The sequence below is a fragment of the Phaenicophaeus curvirostris genome, chromosome 5, assembly GCF_032191515.1.
Source record: "Phaenicophaeus curvirostris isolate KB17595 chromosome 5, BPBGC_Pcur_1.0, whole genome shotgun sequence".
In the NCBI taxonomy this organism is placed as follows: Eukaryota; Metazoa; Chordata; class Aves; order Cuculiformes; family Cuculidae; genus Phaenicophaeus; species Phaenicophaeus curvirostris.
Window position 1 is genome coordinate 12,814,878 of NC_091396.1, and position 16,235 is coordinate 12,831,112.

General features: G+C 37.4%; 1 protein-coding gene across 7 annotated transcripts in view; it reads left to right on the plus strand.

Annotated features, from left to right (window-relative positions):
- The window catches only part of DENND5A (DENN domain containing 5A), a 66,650-nt gene that overhangs the window by 30,770 nt on the left and 19,645 nt on the right, over positions 1–16,235 (plus strand). For 4 of the 7 annotated variants that reach the window (XM_069857624.1, XM_069857627.1, XM_069857625.1 and 1 more), the window contains 6 exons: positions 7,649–7,966; positions 10,105–10,320; positions 11,214–11,448; positions 11,890–12,040; positions 12,666–12,759; positions 15,840–15,971. In XM_069857624.1, coding sequence (XP_069713725.1) covers positions 7,649–7,966; positions 10,105–10,320; positions 11,214–11,448; positions 11,890–12,040; positions 12,666–12,759; positions 15,840–15,971 — 1,146 coding nt within the window. Of the gene's footprint in view, positions 1–7,648; positions 7,967–10,104; positions 10,321–11,213; positions 11,449–11,889; positions 12,041–12,665; positions 12,760–14,745; positions 14,854–15,839; positions 15,972–16,235 lie in introns of all 7 variants that reach the window. The other 3 variants (XM_069857620.1, XM_069857623.1, XM_069857622.1) reach the window with 1 other exon arrangement.

The following is a 16,235-nucleotide window of genomic DNA, read 5'->3' on the forward strand; positions in this document are numbered from 1 at the left end:
CTGGGAAACAGAAGTGTGTCAGGCAGAGGGTTTTGTAGTGGTGTCTTTTATTTTCATTATCAGGCAGTGCTGCAACGTAGCTTGACACAAAAAAACCTTCTTAAAAAAGCTCTGTGAAATTAAAGACAGGATATTTTTTGTGAACCTCCAGTCTGGTCACCATGCCAACATTGCTCTTTTTCTCAAATCCATATGCTGATAGTTCTCATTCGTTATTCCTGGCAAGTTTAAAGTAAAATTTCTCTTCAAATAGTGTTATTTCTATGAAAACTGAAGTATTTAATCTCTTGATTTCTTTCTTTTCTCCTTCCCTCTTTTTTGCAGTGGCATAATTAATAATCGTGTAATCTATGTTCTTGCCATGAAAACAGTCTATTGCTTTGGTATGCTACATTTTTACAAAATTTTGGATGTACAGACAGGCTTAATAATATTGTTAGTGTACTTTTTAGAGAGGATAGCTGGTGAAGTAAAATGCATATGTGGAAATGCATGTTAATATGTTTTCACTGTTATAATGACTTCTAAAACTGTTTTCCTTTTGTAAAGTTTCCTCATTTAAAAATTGTTGTAATACTTCCAACTAAATAAATGTATTTTAATTTCCAATAGCTATTTAAATTTTTTAAGAGGTAAATGGGTTTGAAGAGCTTTTCCAGCTTATTTTGGAGTTTTGAAGTAAGATAGTTGTCTGTTTTTAGGTGTTAAAAATGAAGTCCAAGTAGTAAATTGTGATGCCAAATGTTTTTTTTTTAAAGCATTTTGCTCTACAGGCAGCCTGTTAGGAAGGTGAAGGAGTAGATATTGATAGTATCTTGCAGATATCAGAATTGTTTGCGAGGACAAGGTGGGGAGGACATGCTGGGCTGAGATAGTAGCCACAGTGTGCCCGTGCAACGGAATTTGTTGCAGGACTTAAACTTGTCCTTCTAAAGCTTCACCTTTTCTCTTTCTCATTCAAAGAGTGAGCTCTTAAAGCTTTGTACGCAAGGAGTATGACTTAGTCTGAGAAAGCACCTTGGTAATCATTGCTGCCTGAAGGTTCTTATGAACTGTTGAAGTCCTACCACTGCAGACTGGGAATATAGCTATGGCATAGAAATGGACTCGAACCTGTGCTGGAGGCTTCAGAGATGACTAAGAAGTCTGAGCGGTGAAGGAGACTGAGAAGAACAGGAGCTCGCTATTGTTGAGATTTTCATTGTAGAGGGCTTACTTTCTGAAAAAAAACACCCCAAAAAACCTGCAAAAAACCCCAGACAGCCCCTAAGACTCTGTTGTTGCAACAAGTAATGTACCATTTTAAAAGGTAAAGCAGAATTCAGAGTGCATGCTGCTCTAGCTAAGTGAAACTATTGGTCGCTATCAGTATTTCTGATATTAATAATTTAATCAGTCAGCTTTAATATATTTAGAAGTGCAGATTGCAGGTTCATCTCAAAACTACTTTACTTTAAGATTAGTCTTTCAGATACCCCTCGCTTAAAGAGCCCAAGAAGCTCTACACCTTATTCCTGACGTGGAAACTGAGAAGGAACATGCATAAAACATGTTCTACAACAGTAGAAGAGAGCATATGGATACTGTTATTTGTACTTCAATAAAGACAAATTTATCATCAGTAACAAAAGGGATATTAATATTTGACATTGCTTATCTCTAAAGTTTGGAATGTATGTGATCTCTTATGAAGTCATGAGAGTTATACGAGTAACTTAATTTCCAAGCCTTGCCTCTAGGCTCCTGATTCATAGACATAGTATCAAAATTTTCCTCACTTGTCACAAAGGGTATATAAAGAGCTGCTCTGTGTTCCAAGTTATTTGGAGTTCTGCAAATTTTTTTTCCCTTTTGTCTTGAAACTGCAAAAGCTGCATCTCTGTTGCTAATCTCTTTATGGTGGGTGCTGTTAAAGAAAGCAGTATCTAATTTAGACAGGGGCCAAAACAGTGAGCTTTGGTAGAAAATCTAGTTAGTGCTTCTCAATCGAAGGGCATTGAGGAAGAATATAATATTGCTGCCTAGTGTAGCATGGATGTCTCGGTGTCATTGTAGACTTCTTGGTTGTGGTTAGTCAGGTTTGATTTAAGTCTTGCATACATGCCAAAAGGCTTGGTTTGGCTTGCTGGTGGTGACAATCTCCTATGTTTTGGTCATATCTCATGCTTTGAGGGAATGCATTATTGTGGGAGCATAGGGAATGCATTACTGTGGGAGCATGTGGCAGCTTTATCCTCGAAGTTGACTCTTTTCAGATAATGATTAAAATCTTCAGCAAAATAACTGTATTAGTGCAAAATTAAGGTTTAGACTATCCCTTGGGGGATATATGAAAAAACATAACCTGGTGGGGAATTCATTGAAGTTCATCAATGAATTTAAGACCTAACCCTTTGTGGCCCAGTAAAATTGTAGAAAAGACTCAAGGCTTAGTGTAGGGTTGAGTTCCTTGTACGTGGCAGTGACACAGTGCACTTAAAGCTGAGCTTGCTCTTATATGCATTGCTGCTTTGCTCTTTCTATATGCATGAGCATCCTTGTGGTTTCTCTGATAGCTGCGTCAAAGGCTTGTAAGGAGCCCAGAAGAGACTAAGGTGCTACAGAAATCAAAGGGGAAGAGATGAAAATGGAGCTGTTTCAGATGTTGCTGGCAGACATATGGTTTTTTTATCAGTAACATTGATCAAAAAAGTGGTAAAACTAGTTTTCTTGCAGATCATAAAGCCAGCAAGTACTGAAGTACAATTTGGTTTTTGATGCGTCTTTGAATTTCCTTTTAAAGGAACTTTTGCAGTGCTCTAGCAGTGTATTTTTAGCAAGCAAGTTAATCTAGGCCATTTTGTGCTACTGGATTTGTGTGTGCATCTTGCCACGCTGAAGTGCCGGAGAATGGTGGAAATCTGAATTATTTGGAGTGAAAATAAGCAGCCTTGAGTCTTTCAGCACTGCTTGAATCAACCGAAAGTAGTATCTCATTAAAAAAGCTCGGTTTTAATGGAGTGATCCAACAACACCTTTTTCTCTTAGAAAAGTTAAAAGATTTTAAAAGCTAAAATCCAATTCTCTGCTAATATAAGACAGGTATATATTCACAGTATTTTTTTTTTACTATTAAAAAGATGTTCAGTGCTAAATCTTAACAAATTCTGGAGGATTTTATTTTTATATGTTGGTTTAGGAGATAAGAAAGATCTCTTGAAAAGCATCTTTTTTGTCTTCGTGCCAGCATGTTCAGACCAGACTGAACAAGATAATTATTTTGAAGATAATCACTGCTTTGTATGTATTTTCAAGCTGTCTGCTGGTGTGTTAGGTCTTGATAATACTGTAAATTTATTGACAGGCTTCAGTTTTATGTTTTTCAGTACTTCAGTGTTCAACAACCACTTGGGTTAAATTCATGTTTCTGAAAGCTGCAGCTGTAAGTTGTTCTGAGCCAGAAATTCTGGATGGACATGAAGAACAGTAGTGCTGAGAATAAGTGCAAAAGGTCACCATTTGCTTACAGGAATGGCACAGGAGCATCCTTCAGAATTTAGGACCACTGTAAACACATTTTCCAATAGCCAGCCATGTGTGTATAAATTTGCATATCTGTGTTTTCTGTGTGTTAGGTGAAGAGGATGGTTATTTGCAAGGTTTGGACTTAGTGCACAAAGATGATACATGCTGTAGATAAATTGATTTTAGTTTTTCAATGCTGTCTTAAAGCAAAACTCTGAACTCAGAACCACATTCTAATCTAACTCTTCAGGAGGGGATGTGAACTTATAGCTTGAGCACCTGGCCTGCACAGAGAATTCAGTAGTGGTGACTGTGCTGTCAGAAGTGACTGTTCTATGTTGTTGGAGGCATCTGTTAACCTACAACACTTTATGATTGTGAAGTAATGTTTGTAATAAGTGTATTTTCTTGTAAAGATGTCAGTGGCATGGGGAGCTTACTTGTTATTAATGGATATTAGTTCCTCCTTAGACATCTTTTTGGCAGAACCTAGATAATTTCCTTCTCTATTTTTCAACAGAGCTGAAAGGAAGGATCTGAGTTTGATGCAAGCATTGCTAGATATGTGTGGGCTTGACCCTTACTGTATTTAAGGTCAAACCATAGAACTGCAATTGTCCTCTGGCTTTGACATTGCTGGTTGGTGTCTGTACCCCACTGAGTCTATGGGAAGTTGTGCTGTTGACCTCAGGGGCCAGATTTTGGCATCAGGTACATGCACATTAACTTGTAGTGATAGGACAAGGGGGAATGGTTTTAAATTGGAAGGGGGAAGATATAGATTAGACATTAGAAAGAAAATATTCACCATGAGAGTGGTGAGACCCTGGCCCAGATTGCCCAGGGAAGCAACTTAAGGATGTGCTTTTAATTATATCTCTGCTTACGCATGTTGCTGAGTATCTTGTCTTTATCATTTTAATTTTGCATATGTAATATGATACAAAAAAGTGTATCTATAGGGGCTTACATACAGAGCTGTGACTTTCATAGCTCGCTCACCTCTGCTGCTTCCTGAAACAACAAAATGAAGTTTAGTGATCTAAGAACTCTTTTATTTTTCTACTTTGTTTACTTGCCAGTTCTCACTATGCAAAATGCTTTGAAAGGCCATGATTTAATTAAAAATAATTGCCATTTCATTTCTCTTGCTTTTTAAGGGAGGAGACCCCCCTCTATCCTCACTGGTATTCCTTTCTGTTGGATCTACAGTGTAGCAGCATTGTGAGATTTAACTGTTTTGGTGTCTGTTACTGGTACTTTATTTACTTAGGATTTAATTTTTATAGGAAAATGTTGATTTGGTGCCTCTTGAAGGGCTCGTGAAGTTAAGTGTCTTTGGCATTTCTGTTCCCTGGGAAGCACAAGCCTATTCAGAAGTGCTTGTGCAGTTCTTGAGGGTGACCTCCGTCTCCCTAGGTTAAGAGAGGCTAAAGCTGTCTATTGAATCTCCAGCGCTTGTGCTGTGCTTGGCAGTCCTCTGATTTACAGATTATTAACCAGACACTGAATAGGTGTCGTGTCCCCAGAAATACTATTTACACTCTTTACAGCATTTATGCACTAATGTATTTCTAATGTATGCAGATTCTGAGAAATGTAATAAGTTTTGTGATAAGCAATCATTGTTAGTGGCTTAAAGTTTTTAAACTCTGTGTTGCTCTTGAAGAGAAACTGTCCAGAGAGGATTTTTAACTGTTGGAAGAATTAGCCAGATGAGCCTAGACACTTAAAAGTAATTTTAGCAAGCATTAAATTTGGCTTTTTCTTCATTGGCAAGTAGTTTATTTGCAGTGTAAAGACTAGAATCTCTACACTGGTTGCTTTTTGGCCAAGCACTTTTTAGGTACAGCTGAGCTTAACCAGAGTGATATTTTCTGCAGAATATGTGCAAAAGAAAAGAAGCAAAGTTGAATGGCATCAACCAAGGAGAGTTTATAGAAGAAGAAATGTAATTAAACTGCTTGAAGAGTTTCTTAATGAGTCTGTCTTCCCATTTCTCAGGGAGCTTGTGATGAATTAAATGTATTTTGTTCTTCCCTCAGCAGTGACTGGTAGGCATTGCGCCTGGTTTTAAGGCTTCTTTTCTTGCATGTCTTGACATGCTTGCAGTGTTCCTGATAAATATTAGCTGACTCGACTTCTGATCATCACAGAACCACGAATACAGTGTGGGTTTTGAAGTTCCTAAGTTCAAGTGCTTACTTGAAACATGAAGGCTCTTGTGTGTGAGCTGTTGCTTTGTGCCGAATGTTTCAAGGGGAAGCAGATGCCCTCTGCATGCATCCTGAGCTCTGCTGTTGGAGCTGCCTTGGTAGGCACGCACACACACCACCTTCTGTTGCAGCAATGGTAATACTGGGGAAATACGAACAGTGATACTTGCCCAATGTAAAAAAGTGCACCAGGAGCTGTTTTAGAATCAACAACTTGGTTCTATTTATTGACCTTGAATTCTTCTGCACACCTCACTCTGTGATTTTAATTTATAGTAAGGGGTCTGTACAGGAGCTGAACTGTTTTATATGCATTCCTTTGAGGATAAGAAATAAATATCAGTATTAAAATGGTAAAACATCAGGAAATGGACAACTGGAATTCTTTTGCATACCTTCATAACTATGAGTAATATTGTAGCAGAGCATGAATTGGACTTTTTCATGTAAGATTCTTTGCATATCTACTTTAATATATCCAGTGGAGTTCTGCTTTAAGAGTCACAAGGTTTTTTTTAAATTTTGAAGTTGAAGTCCAATAAAGCAAACACAATGCTTATTTGTATTTTAAGGAGAATTGACATTCTAACTTGGTTCACTAGCAGTGCTAAGAGAGGTAAATCTGTTTCAAGTATTAAATGTATGTTTTCATACTGGTTTGCTTAAATGAAGTGGTCTCATCAGGCACAGCTTGTACTAATCTACCCAAGATCAGTCCCATGGCCAAATCCTACCAGAAGTACTTTGTCCTTACTGATGCTTCATTGCTTTTATACATTGCTCTGATTTCTGGGATCATACATCATTTATTCAGTGTGAAGTTAATCACTTCCAATTCTTTCTTTGTTGTTAAATTGTGAGAATGCTTCCATCCTTCTGCACTTACTGAATTATCAGAAGTATTGAAGATCTGTTAACTCTTGTGACTTGAAATGTACTTTTGCTGCATAGTTCTAGTGAAACCTGAGTTCAGGTGTGCCTCTTAGAATAATGTGATGAATCTACTCTATAATCTGGGTGAAGGGAAGGCTAAGTGACAGTCCACGTTAATTCTGCTGTGAAGAAATCCTGAAATGCTTCTGTGGAAAAGCAGCGTTTCTTCTGTATACTTGACTTTCCAAACACATTTCACACATGAATGATGTTCTCAGAATGAAGTTTGTAATAATGTAACATTGGGAAACCATTTGTTACAGATTTTGCAATGCAGAAGGCAAAAGAGGAACCCCCCTCATCACTACATTTACCTCACCCTATAACCTTAAAAGATATGTAGCTTCTTTTGATGTTGCTGGGGAAGCCACACAGATGGTTGGTCTTTCTTTCTTTCTGGGAAATGAAATAAAGAATAGAACACGAAAATAGCATTGAAACTAGTTCAATTGATTTTTGCCCCTTGGAAACAAATTTCTAAACTTGTTAAAGGAATTGCCTTAGTTCTGAAGTTGCTTACAAAAAAGAGAAGATAACTTTATTACAGTTTCTGTAGTATCAGTATATGTTTTAGAATGGCATTCACCATGTCTCTTAGCAGAGTGAACTGATAAACCGAGCAACAGGCAGTCACCTGCTTATGTGTGCATGTGTGTAAAATAGTGTTGTAAATAACCTGTAGTTAAAATCTGGCTGTATGTGTATGAAAAAAATTGCACATCTGTGCCTAATATATGCTACAATCTCTGTACCTAGTAAACAATGTTAAAATGAGTTCTCTTTCTTAGTTACCTCCTTGAAAGACCGGTAAATGTAGGCCTTGTGCTACTTTCTTCAAAGCCAACCAGCCAGTTCAGTTATGGTTGGGCCAACTCTGTTCTACAAAATAACCGAACAAGTATTTGAGTCTTTTTACAAACTCCAGAGTTTAAGAAAACTTGACCCCTTGTGTTTAGTGATATTCTAACGGTATCCTGTCCTGAATTGAATCCCAGGCTAACCTGTGCTTTGTGGATGTTGACAACCATTTCATCGAACTGCCAGAAGACTTACCCCAGTTCCCAAATAAACTTGAGTTTGTTCAGGAAATTTCAGAGATACTAATGGCTTTTGGAATTCCACCTGAGGGTAACCTTCACTGCAGTGAAAGCGCCTCCAAGATGAAGAGCCTCAGAGCATGTGACCTGGTTTCTGATAAAAGAAATGGGAACATAGCAGGATCCCCTTTGAATTCCTATGAGCTGCTAAAGGAAAATGAGACTATTGCAAGACTCCAAGCACTTGTTAAAAGAACAGGTGTGAGTCTAGAAAAGGTAAGCTATGAAATTATCTCTGTTCTCTGGACCTGCAGTAGGAGGTCATCTCAAATTGTGGTCCAGAGTCTCGTTTGTCTGTCTTCACTAGTAAGAACTTGATGTTAATGTGTTCACAAAGCTTGTGAATATCTGTAGAGACAATGGCAGACTTGATGAAGAGGACGAGTGGGCTTTAATCCCACAACATCTAGGGAAACCTTTGGCTATCCCCCAAGTGTTTCTTTGTCAGGAGAACATGTTTAAAAATACACCTTGCCTTGTTTATTTGTGCTTTTAAGATTTATTCTAAATTTACACCACTTTCTTATAATTTGCGTAGCTAAAACTGACACCCAGATAATCCTGAAGGTGGAATCTAGTCTTGGTTTCTATAGGTATCTTTCATTGTGTGTAGAATGTGATAATTTTCTTTGTATATAATATGCTTGCCTTAGGGATACAGCCATGCTTTTCTGGTTGATGTTTTCAAGTGTATTAGTGTGATTCCTAGCAAGTGAGTACACGCAGCTTGTGGTCACCCTAGTTGGATTTTTTTGGTTGATCAGAATCGGGGAAGAGTTGTGGCCCTTTTTGCATAGAAGTTATTACCTGAAAGACCACTCTGGGGTTTTTTTGAGCCTTTGTGGAATGAAGTGAAGATTTCCTCAGCAAAGGTTTTATTTCTTGCACTTCTTTAAGCTTTCTTGACCAGCTCTTCATTGCTGAGTTGGATCCCTGTATTTCACTGTAACTTGGGCTACAGGTGGGGCCAAAGAGAGAGAAATTGTGTGACCTACAATAGAGTGGGGAGGGAGCTACAAGGGGGGGTTGGAAGAAGAAACATTTGGTTGCCATGCAGGCTCAGAAGCTCAAATTAGCTGTGTATCTCTTATCAGGTTTTTATTTTGCTTTGTTTTCTTCTTGTTCAGGGGAAAATTGGTTAGAAGCTTTTGTTCTTCTGCTGAATGGATTTGGGAAATGATGGGAAAAGTACAGGTTCTTTTAATTTCTTCTGATTTTTTGCACATTCAGATCTTATTTATTCTGTACTCTCTTCTATAGTAGTTGAAATCCTGTGTCACTAGCCTCTTTTGTGCGGACAGGGTTATATAGCTTATAACTGTCAAAATTTTCTCAAATATTTAAATAAGAAAACCTGTTCAATGCCAAATGCACGATTAATGAGGAGTGTGTAGATGCCAAGTGCTACTTAACAGGTGCAGGGAGAAGAATTGGCTGAATAGCAGAGCTCTCTCTAGCAGAGAGCAGCATGGCTGTAGAATGCTATTTATAGCTGGCCTAGACTGCTATAACCAAGGTGCTTTAAGAAGCTTGGGACGGCTGCAGCAACTGCATCATTGTGCAGATGTTGTAAACTCTAGATATTATGCCTAATTATGCGTGGCAGTGCCTCTTACAATAGTTAACAGAGGCAGATGTGTGTTCAAGTTAGTCCCTGAATGCTTGTGGCTTTTATTTTTTTTTCTAGATATTTGGTTCTTATCAAAACTAATACAAATTGAATATCTGAATCTCATTGCTGTTTTCATAAATCTTAGCCCAAATGTTAACTTAAAACACATTTTATTTCATTAAGGATTACTCTGGGCTCTGTAGTGATGGATTGTGTATTACACTGCTAAGGATTTAGTTTATAGGAAATAGGCTAGTGGACACGTGCAGCTTCTTTCCACTGTGCATTTTGTCTTTATTTGAAAGCTGGTACATATTAAACTTGGACCTGCATTGCGCCAGACAGAAATATGTATTTACTGGATGCGCAGGGGTAGTAAAAACCCTTAAAAATCTGTGCAGGGAATTAAAGGGTAAAAGAAAGTAAATGAAGTGTGTGGCATACATGGGCACGTATGTAGTTATTTATCCTTTTTTCATTCTAAAGCATGTCCAGGGCAACCAGTACTGAAGTGGTTCGTTATTGAAAGTAGAACTTCTGTAGACAAATGTTGCTTTCTAGATTTTTTTTTTTGATGTTGCCATTTTATTACAGTGCTTGAAACTAAGAATTTTTTTATTGGAATATTGAATTGAGGAGGAGGGGCTGAATGGCAGGTTGAGAACTTGTATACCCAAAATACCTGACAAAGCAACAATGCAGACTTGTTTTGGGGTTTTTTTGTGTTCCCTTACTGTCTCAGTTGGAGGTGCGAGAAGAGACCAGTAGCAAAAAGGATCTTAAAATTCAATGTGATGAAGAAGAGTTCAAGATTTACCAGCTGAACATTCAAATCCGTGAAGTTTTTGCCAACCGCTTTACGCAAATGTTTGCAGATTATGAAGTATTTGTCATTCAACCCAGTCAGGACAAGGAATCTTGGTTTACTAACAGGGAACAGATGCAAAACTTCGATAAAGTAAGTTGTAGCATGAAGGTATGTTAATGTAAAAAGTAAAACAGTATTCAAACCTTAGACTTTGTTTATTGGGCCATAAATGGAAAACGGTATTGACAAAATTGTAATTTCTTCCTTAAATTTTAGTGTTCCCCTCCAAAAGTTGTGTCTTTTATATTATGTGAAAAATATATATGTACACTTGCTTGATACTGTAGAAAAATACAGCTTGTTGTAGAAAATGCCTTAGAAAGCCTCACTTTATGGCTAATATCAAAGTTAAGGTTAGATATTATTAGTGAAAATGGGTTTTGTTTTTTGTTTGTTTTAACCAAAGGATTGATGAATTTTGTTGATGGATAAAGCCATGACCCCATGTATCACTGAAATGCATGTATACCAAATGTATCCTAGCTCTTTTATAGGGAAACTCAAGATCTAGTTCTTCAAATTTTACTGCAGTCTTCTTTACTGGACATCAGATATTTATCAGCAGGATGGTTCGTGTGGGTAAAGATTATGCCTGCTGAAATGTTAATCTGATTCCCATCAAAGTGTATGAAAAGATTCACGTCAACGTTATGAGCTTTGAACCCAGCCAGAAGTTCATGGTATCGACCCCTGTGTTACTGTCACTGTGGTTTGCTGGGGTTCTGCTGAAATGTTTCAAGAATTAAGGAAATGGTAAAAGTGGAGTTTAACAGTCATTGTGCTCTGTAGTAGGTGATTGCCGTGAAACTGAAGATTTCATGTAGACTGCCTATTTCAGAGGCAGAATTGGTGTGCGTAATGAAACTGGGCTTTAAGTGGCACCAAAACACTGTAATATATCCTTGGTCAGAAAAATTAGTGCTTTTGGTGGGTGTTCCTCTTTGCAGATTCCCAAATATTCTTTTTCTCTTATTATCTGTTAGGCATCTTTCTTGTCGGACCAGCCTGAACCTTACTTGCCTTTCCTCTCAAGATTTCTGGAGACCCAAATGTTTGCATCTTTTATTGACAATAAGATTATGTGCCATGATGAAGATGATAAGGACCCTGTTTTGAGAGTATTTGATTCTAGAGTGGATAAAATTAGACTGCTAAATGTTAGGACACCGACTCTACGCACATCTATGTATCAAAAGTGCACAACCATTGATGAAGCGGGTGAGAGTAACAAGACACTTTGTTGACACTTAAGAAAACACAACTAGTCAGTGCTGTTTGTTGTAGACATGTTAAAGTTAAGTAATGATTCATGCTTTGACACCTCAAAAAAATAGACCAAAAAAGCTGAGGTGTAAAGCTTAAGTGGGAAACTAAATAGTACATAGGAAGCCAAGATCCGAGGTGAAATTATGTAAAGCTTAATTGTACTAAGCTGTTTTCCTTCATGCTTTGTGTGAAAAATGCTTAAGATTAACAATTTTCTCCATTTGGTGTCAGTGCTTTAATATGTAATAAACTTTTGTACTAGTGTACCTGCTAAGGTCAGTAAGGAACTTCCACCTATTCTCTTAATTTTAAGAGATGCAGTTTTAGTTGAGTATGTGTTATTATTTATCCAGTTAAGACATGTTTAAAAAAATAACTTTCTTGCCATTTCAGAGAAATCTATTGAATTAAGGCTAGCAAAAATAGATCACACTGCAGTCCACCCACACTTGCTGGACATGAAAATTGGACAAGGAAAATATGAGCTTGGTTTTTTTCCCAAGCTTCAGTCAGATGTTTTATCTACTGGACCAGCAAGCAACAAGTGAGTAAGCTAGGGCAATATGTGCTGCAGGTTGGGAGAATAGTACTAAAGCAGAGATACTAGAGAGCAAATTCAGTGTCTTTTTTATTAAAGTGACAGATTAGATAATGTGGATTGTGGTAGTTTTTTTGTTTTGTTGTTGTTATGTCTCCTGCTTTATTCTTTATTTTTTTCTTTTTAAAATCGGAACTTTCAGAAGCAAATTAACTTAAGAAAGCCCTGTTATGTTTAAGGGTATAGTTGATGTACTTTGAATTACTTATTATTACTATTGATATAAAAGCAGATCTCCTTATCAGATCTCAGCTAAGAGGTAGTAACTATTTTAGGATACCTTCTTATAAAAACTCTGAAGGAAGAGGAATAAGATGTATATTGTAACTGGATTCCATAAAAAATGGAAAACTACAGCATAAGTATATATGATGTAATTTTCTGAAATCCTTTGGTTACCCAGTGTTGGATTCTTTTACAGAGATTGTTTGTGTGTATTTGCAGCTGCACTCTGTGTGATGTAATTGATGTTGACATGTTCAGTATAAGATAGAAACTTCTTATTTCCCCCATTGCTGCTCCCCTTCACTTAACTCTCAACATATCCTTAGTAGTATTCCTCTGTATGTAGATGGACAAAGAGAAATGCTCCGGCACAATGGAGGCGAAAGGACAGACAGAAGCAACACACAGAGCACCTGCGTCTTGACAATGACCAGAGAGAGGTGAAAACTGTTCAATTATAGAAATCTGATTTTTTTTTCTCTTCCTAATTGCCTGAAAAATGCTCTGTAAGCTTTATGAAATGTCTAGACTAGTACTTGCAGTTCATCTCTGATCTCGCGAAATACAAATTAAGTTCCTGGTCCTTAGCAGATCAGAATACTTTGTTTGCTTATTCTAAAAGTTATGTGATTTTTACCCTCTCAGGACCAAATTATTTCATCCCATGTATAGGAGAGTTCCCTGAAAATGTCCTCTATAAAACAGCTTTAAATGTGGGGGGTGTGTGTTTTTTTGGTTTTTTGTTTTTTTTTTTTCCAAAAAAAAAAGGGGTAGTGAGTAAAGGAGAAATCAATTTTAACAGGTTTTAGCCACCTGTTGCTTGTCTCCAGTTAACTTATGTTTCCAGTTACCCTATGTTTCTTTTGTATATTTGATGAAGGAAGGATAATCATCTCCAGAGAGTGATTAATTTCATGCTAAAATCAGAATTGCTGTCTTTTGGAGTTGCCTGTTGTTCCTTCTGTAGACCGTAAAAGAATTCTCAAGGTGGCAGATTGTCACACGACCTCATGCTAAGGTGGGAATGTGTCCCGCACCCATATTGCCAGCTTTGTGTCTGCCCATTTTCACACAGCACAGTCTGATGCCGATATACACAGATTCTGAACTGATAACTTCTCTCACCAGTGCTTCTACAGCTGGCACAGTTATTATTTGTGGTGAAGGGATTTTGAAAGATCTGGGTGATGTGAACTAATTAAAGTACACTTTTGGATTCATATGATAGACTGCAAACTGTTACACTGAGTGTTGACTTATGGGTCATGCTTTAAAATATCAGAATTTTTTGTTTTTTGTTTAGTACCCTCAGAGCTTTACTTCTGTTTCAATGAGTGTTATTCATTGAGGACGTTATTGTCTTGCCTTGTTAAACATCTTCAGAAAAGCTTTGTTTGGAATTTTGAAGTAGTCTTGTGTCAGCTAGGATAACGTCAAAATCAAATATCTTTGTCTGTCCAGGCAATTCTTTTATGGTAGCGATGAGTTTAGTTGCCGTTCCAATGTACTCATTTCCAGATGTTTCTCATTGGTATCCTAAATTTTTGTTGAAGTATAGCATCTTCTTTGTCACCTAGAATCACGTAATAGGAAAATGTCTGCGTAATAAAAAAAAGCAATGAGTAGTTTTTGGCTTTGACATGTTCCAAATGCTCTGATAACTTGACAGTATTTCTTAGATGTAACAGAAGTGAAGAGTAGTTGATTTGTAACCTTATTATTTCTTTTAAGAATTACAATGTTTAGCGCATGTAAACCTCTGAGATTTCAGTTAGGTAATTACAAAGGCAAAAAATCTACCTCTAATGTCTGGGTTCGTGGTTTGTTTTGTTTTTCAACTGACTCACGTAATTTCTGTGAAATAAAAATTATGAATACATGCTCAGGTGAGGATACCAAGTGCCAGGATAATCTGTACTGGTGTGTTAAGAGTTTTATGCTGTACCTTGTTGATGACGTAATACTGATTGGACGTTTGCCCCCTCTCTCAGGTGAACCAGAGTTTCCTATTAAATCAGAAAGAATGGGGAGGGAGCCCTTCTAAGATGGATGCTAGGGATCAAGCTGAGCAGGAGCCAGTGGCTTCAAAGTAGACTTGTGAATTTTAGGCAAATTGAAGCTTTGGAGCAGCCAACAGAAGTCTTTTGGGTTGAGACTTAGTGGCTTTTAGCTTGCAAATATTTGTGCCCAGTGGAGGGCAGAGTTTACATCAGTCCAATGATGAAACACCATCTTTTCTTTTTTCCTTTCAACTTCATTACTTTTTAATTTGTTTTTGTGTTTAATGCTTGAGAGATGTGTATTGTATTATGTCTTCACTCTTTTCCTTTTCTGTTTTGCATGCTTGCTTTTATTACTTCATATGTGCTAACCACTTTGGCTTTACATGGTCTGCTTGGCTTTTTGCTACCAACTTGTCGTGCCAGCACCTGGACTTTTCCATGTCAGAGCTTCAGTTGCAGTTATGTTTAGACTGGGACCAGCATGATTGGCCCTTCATGCCCTCTGTAAAATCTGTGTCAGAGCATTATCTGGTATGTCCAATGCACAATATGACTGTACTCCTAGTTTTGGATAAAGATGCATAATTACATGTGTATGTCATAACTCTTTAGTACAAGGCTGATGGAGGTGTGGTTTTCCCTCTTTGCAAAGACCACATCATGTTTCATAAATCTATCTCTTCACTAACTTTTCAATTAGTCACTACTTCAGTGTAGGTTAGAGAAGTTACCTATTAGTCAGAAATATTTACTGATTGTGAGTGTTCTGTCAGTACCTGTACAGGACTTTCTCTTTATCACTTATCCAGTTAGCTGTATCCAAACCAATCTGTGATCATCTGTCTTTCAAAACATTTGCAAATTTGTTCATGTCTCTGAGGTGAAAGCAATGGCAACTCCTTGATGGCAGTAACGGGAGCAGAAAAGCTCTTTCAAATCTAGTGAGCTCAGGAAATTATTTTGCTCATAAATACAGATGGGTTACAACTGAGAGCTGTTAGCATTTTGCAGCTGCTTCCTGAATCACTGGGAGGGTGGGTAAGAAGCAAGAGATCTGCAGGACTGCAGGGCATAGCACGGATCTCGGAGCTTGTCAAGCTCCAAGCAAGGTTTTCTTGCAGTCCCCACGTAGACCAGTCTACCATTTGAATAGTCTTATTATTGCTTACTTATTTATTACTTATTATTACTAACTTTCATTTTATATGAAAAAATAACAACAGTTCTCAGTGGTGGAGGGAGTAATTGAAAATTTATGTATCTAAATATCCTTAGCAGGTTGTATTGTGTTTTTGTTATTCCACAACATGTATTCTTATATTAGGTAGAGGGTGTACATGGGAAGTTCATCTCCAATGACGTAGCCTTGAATGTCTCAGACAAATTTAATGGTGGATGTTAAAAGAGACTTTTCCTCATCATTGCAAAGGGTGGGTTATAAATTTATCCTTTTCACTTGGCAAAGTAGTCTCACTTGCACTCTTCTATGTATTTGTCAATTTTCTACCCCAATACAGAAGTATATTCAAGAAGCCAGGAATCTGGGCAGCACTATCCGGCAGCCCAAACTGTCTAACCTTTCTCCATCGGTAATTGCACAAACGAACTGGAAGTTTGTAGAAGGCTTGTTGAAGGAATGCCGAAATAAGGTAATATAGAGAATATTTCTGTTCTTTTGCATCTCATATCCATCCTTTATGGACCATTGCTTGACCAATATATTTGACACCCTTCTCCACCCTCCGGCTTCCATCATCTGTTTCCACTTTATCCATGTAAAGATTTTTGCATGGTAGTGAGAAATTAATGAAGAGAGAACATATTTAGAAATTTGGCAAGGTCAAACAGATTTATGATAGAGAATGTGAAGTGAGAGAAAGGGATTGAATATTCTGAGGGGTCTTTATCATCCT